The sequence below is a fragment of the Lotus japonicus genome, chromosome 5 (assembly GCF_012489685.1).
Source record: "Lotus japonicus ecotype B-129 chromosome 5, LjGifu_v1.2".
In the NCBI taxonomy this organism is placed as follows: domain Eukaryota; kingdom Viridiplantae; phylum Streptophyta; class Magnoliopsida; order Fabales; family Fabaceae; genus Lotus; species Lotus japonicus.
Window position 1 is genome coordinate 2,754,844 of NC_080045.1, and position 6,000 is coordinate 2,760,843.

At 37.2% G+C, this 6,000-nt stretch overlaps 1 protein-coding gene across 2 annotated transcripts; it reads right to left on the bottom strand.

Moving 5' to 3' along the window:
* Positions 1-310: 310 nt before the first annotated feature.
* On the bottom strand, positions 311-4,927 carry LOC130717465 (inositol-pentakisphosphate 2-kinase-like). 2 transcript variants are annotated; one of them, XM_057567696.1, is made up of 9 exons: positions 4,201-4,927; positions 3,843-4,024; positions 3,637-3,754; positions 3,335-3,544; positions 2,611-2,758; positions 2,437-2,477; positions 2,164-2,274; positions 1,368-1,964; positions 311-702 (listed from the first exon to the last, which is right to left on the bottom strand). In XM_057567696.1, exons 3-9 carry the CDS (start codon positions 3,736-3,738, stop codon positions 556-558), a joined length of 1,356 nt encoding a protein of 451 aa, XP_057423679.1. In that variant the 5' UTR covers positions 3,739-3,754; positions 3,843-4,024; positions 4,201-4,927; the 3' UTR covers positions 311-555. The 2 variants fall into 2 exon arrangements, with proteins under 2 accessions (XP_057423679.1, XP_057423678.1); XM_057567695.1 differs by lacking the exons at positions 3,843-4,024; positions 4,201-4,927 and having other exon boundaries at positions 3,637-3,803.
* Positions 4,928-6,000: the final 1,073 nt, after the last annotated feature.

Here is a 6,000-nt window from a genome sequence, read left to right on the forward strand (position 1 = left end):
TTTTAGTATATATAATTGTCATGCAAATATTATATTATTTAAGGGTTGAATTAGTGATAAAGTAACTCTATATCCAGACTATCACTCATATTTTATATATTGAGATTAGATCACATGTTAAATTAAACCAAGGGTAAAGCACGTTCACTTGTCCCTGGATGGCAGGGGCGGGCTGTGAGTTTGTGACAGCCTTATACAACCATCATTTTTTACTAGTCATTATCATAATCTATTTGAATATCGGATACAAACTGCATGCTCCCTGCAAAGGTCAATCGAACAAATCACCCAAATATACCACAGCATGGGGTTTATAATGGCTTTCCATCCTTCATTTCTTCCTTCTCAAATTTCCAGTACAAATACAAACAGGAATGGTAAGTAAAAGGGGAATCTGACAGCCCCAACATACAGAAAATTAAAGTAGTAGCGTAGTACAATAAGTGAGGAGGGTTATGAAGCAACATACAACTAATTTCTATCTCCTTTTAAAAGTATTACAATTTACAACATTTCACACGGAAGAAAAGAAAATTATCAAACTCACTATCTTAATTAATATGATGCCTGCAAATTTGGAACTTCATTTCTCCCATGATCCATTTTGATCATTTGTTTGTAGCAACTCACTATCTTCTTATCCAACTCATAGTATTCTTCCATTTTACCCAAACGCTTCAAATCGAGGTCAATAAAATACACCTAATACAGATAAAATTGCAACCAGGTGACTCAAAAGTATTACAGATGTTATTCTTTTTGTATCTAAAGATTAAAAAAAATAGGATCTTAAACCATGGCTAAAAAATCAGTGCAGAACTTTGTCATATAGAAGAAACATAATTGCAATGACTACAAGATATTAATAAAAGTTGTGTCACAAGTAAGTAAGTACCGATGGAATCAAAGTAAAAAAAGTTTTTCCTACAAAATGCTATGGCTTGAGCTTGGTTCTTTTCATCTAAAATTAGCAAAGGATGAATGTGTAGAAACACTATAGTGGAAATGCTCTTCAAAGCTGATGTGACTCCAAAAGTTATGATATACCTAAAACCATTTGCCTTCTCTTAAATTCTGACTTAATCTTTTCCTAATTTAAGCTGGTATTATATTATATTTTATATTTTTTTCTTATTTTTGTACCAAACCCAATATTAAGGTCCAATTCACATCATATTTTAGATTACTTTTACCATAAAAAATTGAACGTCTGTTCGCAATAGCCTACCGCAGCATCAACTAGACATCAGTTTTCTAGATGCTACCGCACCCCATAGCAAGGCCTAAATCTACCAACAGAAAATGAACTGTGAAGCACTATACCCTAAAATGTTAAACCAATAATAATAACTGTAAAGTTCGACTACCTTAAAATCAAAGGCTTGCTGAGTTGACTCAAGATATACATGACTGTATACAGATCCAGAATCCTCCTCTTTCCTTGCCCTGAAACATATCATCAAACTGCAGTCTTTTGCAGTTGCAGCTATCAAGTAGTCTTTTACAATTCTCAAGCTTTCATCCAATGAAGCAGAATGCACAGAAGTATATTTTTTTGCCTGTTCTTCACTCAATTCTCTACAAACCATGCACTCTTGAGAAGTAATGTCATAGTATGCATGGATGACTCCTTCTATGTCAATATTATCAAGCTTCTGAACTGCCAGGAGCTGATCAAGGACACCTGATCTTTGCAAAGCCTCAGTAACAAGAGTAAATAAGGTCTCTGTACGTACACCATCATCAGCTAGGATGACTGACTTAAGTTCATCTTCAAGTACTTTAGCAGTATATGCATCAGTACTTTTTGTACCACCTCCCAGTCCTCCAAGTATGAGAGAGCCATCTAAAAATACACGAAAATTGTTTTGAGGGGTAGTAAAGAGATCCTTGACACCTTTATAAATTCTTTCCCCGGATCCAGAGAACAGATCAAGCGGATTATACACACTTTGGTGTGAAATCTGTAAACATATTGAAAATTTTTCTCAATCAGATTTATTGCTAAAATAACAATGGATATTGTCTTTTAATGTCAGCCAGAAGACAGTGGATTAAATGCTAAGGCTAGAATATATGACAACTGAGACTGAAAGTATGCATTGGCTATATAGTGACACTGCAACAGGATCACTATCCAAGGTTAAATTTTACGGGATGTACCTCTCCTTGATGCAACTTCAGAGCTTGGTGCATTTGAAATCGAGTTATCCTCTTCTTGACAGCATTTTCTTCTGATATGAATCTTGAAAGCGGAAGAAATCCACATTTGGGCTACTTTTTAGAAAAATAAAATAAAATATTACAACCAAGTAAACGAGAAAGAGGAAACGACCAAGGGTAAGATAAAGATATTCAGTTTAACTAAAGGCATACATTAAAGGAAGAAAAATAAACCAGAGAGCAATAATTTGTGACATAATGAAGACCATATACCTTTATCTCAACGGATATGCTGGGGCTAGATCCTTGGCTACCTGCAATGAAACAATTGATGATTTCTCAGCAAGGTATGATACAATGCTAATACTTTGATGCTTAATTTAAATGAAAAACCGAAAAATCGTAACCAGAGGAAGCAAGTCCAATGATATGCGTCTCAATATATACCATGAGCGAAGATTGAATGGTCAGACATGAGAAGACCAAAATAACAATGTGTATCAACCCGGGCAGCATCAACTCGCCAAGCAGGCCGTAAACTAGAAATATTCTTCTCAACCGACTCAAGGAACTCCTTGGTCACCAGGACATGCATCTAAAAAGTATCAAAAGAGTATAGGTGAGAGACCAAAGTCACTAAACTTTCCCAAACATCTTAACCGTTTTATTCTAAAAACAAGGGTAATTCACTAAACCCATTTAACAAAACTGATCATTTACTAGAATCCGATTTGGAATCCTCAAGTTAAGCACACAAAATCATAAAAACAACCACTTTGGGTTAATGGGTTTCCCACATGATGATAAAGATAACAACTTTCAGTTAAAGGATTTCAAATATCTAATTTGGAACAGGGAAAGTAAGCCGGAGGTGAGAGATCACAAACACTAACAGTATGTTTGGTCAAGCATTCCAAACTCTAGAATTAGTACACAAAGCTAAAAGCTACTCTGCAAAGCTTATGAAAATTGTTACAAATTACACAATTCTCAAACAGTTTTCAAACATGCACTCAAAATCTCAAACATCTTGACCTCAAGCACACATGATGTAAAAACAACCATTTTGGATTGATGGGTTTCCCACATGATGATAAAAATAACAACTTTCAGTTAATGGGTTTCCAATAAAATAAGCAGGAGGGTGATCAAAGCAGCAATAATCACATACCCCAGAATCAACATACTTGGCACCAAGCAAAGGCTCCATAACATGCTGGACAAAGAGTTGACCTGCAATTTCCTTGTCAGAAAATGAAATGAGTTCATGCACATCTTTCCAGATGAGGCGTTCATGTGGTGTCAAAGCTATGGAGTTCCTCACACCCTGTGACTTCGACCCATTGTTTGGAACTTTGCGTATTCGTATCACCTTCCCAATCTACACACACAATACACGTTAAGCTTGAAATCTAAGCACAACTCAGTTACAAACCAAACCAAGAGAGAGAGAGAGAGTGAGAGAGAACGCACATAAGAAGGGGAGGATCCAGTGTAAGCAAGAACAAGATTAACAGCACCTTCGCCTCTGTAAACCCAGAAAGCAGCGTCTTCTTCTGTCAAAGTCAGGTCCATGTTAACTTGCAGACAGCTAGTTCCAACCAAAACCCACAAGAACAACATGGTTGGGGGTACATATTGAAGGTCAAAAGGTGAAAAACAAAAGGAAAAGGTTTTACCCTTAAATTAAGGGTTAATCATCTACTTGGTCCCTGTCTTTGTCTCGTCGTCTGAAATTAGTCCCTCTCCGGAAAATTTGCAAATCTGGGTCCTCTCGTTTGCAATAAGTCTGGAACAAGTCCTCGCCGGAGGCCGGAGCTCCGGCAAGTGATGAATAAACATGCTGACTGAATTAATGAGACTGACGTGGCAATTAAAAAAAATAAAAAAATTACAAATCAGAATTTTTTATTTAAAAGACCATAATTAACCCTAAAAATTAACTAATCCTACTTAAAAAAACAAAAATAATTAACAAAACTAACCCCTAATTTAACAAAACTAAAAGAAATGCATAAAGGCAAATAATTAACAAACCTAACATCAGAATGTAACAAATTTTTTTTTAACAAAACTAACATATCAAAAAAAAAAATTCCCAATCTTCTCCTTCATCCAAACACGCAGCCCCACCGCTTCTTCACCCCACCACAGTCGCAGTCTGAGTCGTCGGAGGTCGATGAGCCAGAGAGGGTTTTGGCGTCGTCTTTTGTGACTGGGAGGAGGAAGAAACAAGGAAGAGGATTGAGAAACAGGGGAAGAGGAAGAGAGAAGAAAAAGAAGAAGTCGTGGATGGGAGAAGAGAGGGAAAGGGTTTGGCGGGTAGTTTTTCTGGGTTGGAAGGGGGGAGGGTTTTGCGCTTGGAGAAGAGGTCGCCGCCGACGGTGGGGCGGGCTTCCTTTCCTCCATCATCACCATCCAGTTCTGTGTTGCTTGCTACCACGGCGGCGTTAAGGACTGAGAAATTGGTCTGTGCTTCATTGTGACAGTTGGGTATTGCTCAGGATCAAGGTTTGGCCACAAGATTGGTCTGTGTTTACAGCATCTGCAACTCTCTAAGAAATGACCATCTCTCGAACTAGTTCTGGCTTCCTCTCTCTTGATCTCTTGTTTGGATTCCTCTTTCTGGTCGTGTTTGGGTTTTTAGGTTTGGGTTTTTCAGGTTGAGGAACGGTTCAAGGTTCAGGTGGACGTGATAGAGGGGGGGGGGGATGAAGATAAGGTTTTGTTACAGTAAATTGGGGAAGAAGAGATGAAGAAGATGAACCCTAATTTGATTGGGAATTGGGAATTGAGGTTAATTTGAGGGAATTGGATTTAATTTGGGAGGAATTGATTTTGCTAATTGGGTTAAATTATCTGATGTGTTATTTATTTATTTATTTTTTCAAAAAATCCACGTAAGCATAATTTATCCAGTCAGCATGCTTATTCATCACTCGCCGGAGCTCCGGCCTCCGGCGAGGACCTGCTCCAGACTTATTGCAAACGAGAGGACCCAGATTTGAAAATTTTCCGAGGAGGGACTAATTTCAGACGACGAGACAAAAACAGGGACCAAGTAGACGATTAACCCTTAAATTAATTATAAAGAGAGAAAAAAAGGAAAAGAGAAAAAGGTGAAAAACAAAAGGAGGTTTTAGTGGACACCCATTAAACTCATATTACAATTATCATTTTCATAATGAAAAGATATATAAATATTTTTTTAATGAGGGATTTATTCCAAAGCAAAATCAAGTTGACTCAGATTCGATAAATCATTCAACATAATAGCAAGAAGATTTAGAGGAACCTCCTAAATTAAAATGGAGGGGAATAAATTTGAGCTTTGAGCCAAATAATCCGCCACATTATTCTCAATTCTAGGGACAAACAATAAATTATATGAAATAAATGACCAGACTAAGTCTCTACGGTCATTAAAATTAGAAAGCCCTTTTCCGATGTATAAAAAAATTAAAATTAGAAAGCCAATATGAGATACCAAGAGGACCCACTACAACAAAGGGGAAACAAACTCAAGCAGCCTGTTTCAAAGCATTCGTGCCAGAAGCAAAGGTCCAACACCATGGAAATGACCCATAAAAAAGTAGCAGCTTTCGTGAGCAACGGTGAGGGAACATCCACTGGGAAGATAGCAGCACCAACAACATAGTTGCTTGAATAGATAAAAGGAGTGTAGTTTAGTCTTTGTTTGTTTGCGTGGTGTTTTATGAGTTTGCGGAATTCAATAGGATGACTATGTAAATAAAATTTGGCTTTGTCATTTTTCAATATTTTTGGTTTCCCTGGTTTCATGAACCCCTCTGCTAGGGTTTATGGGCAATGTTCCCC

Excerpts from the sequence above, each read along its gene's own strand:
- LOC130717465 (XM_057567695.1), bottom strand. The coding sequence starts at position 3,786 with ATGTTGTTCTTGTGGGTTTTGGTTGGAACTAGCTGTCTGCAAGTTAAC. Across the intron at positions 3,545-3,636 it reads CTGGATCCTCCCCTTCTTAT|ATTGGGAAGGTGATACGAAT; the intron begins GTGCGTTCTCTC and ends TTGTGTGTGTAG. Across the intron at positions 703-1,367 it reads AGCAAGCCTTTGATTTTAAG|GTGTATTTTATTGACCTCGA; the intron begins GTAGTCGAACTT and ends TATCTGTATTAG.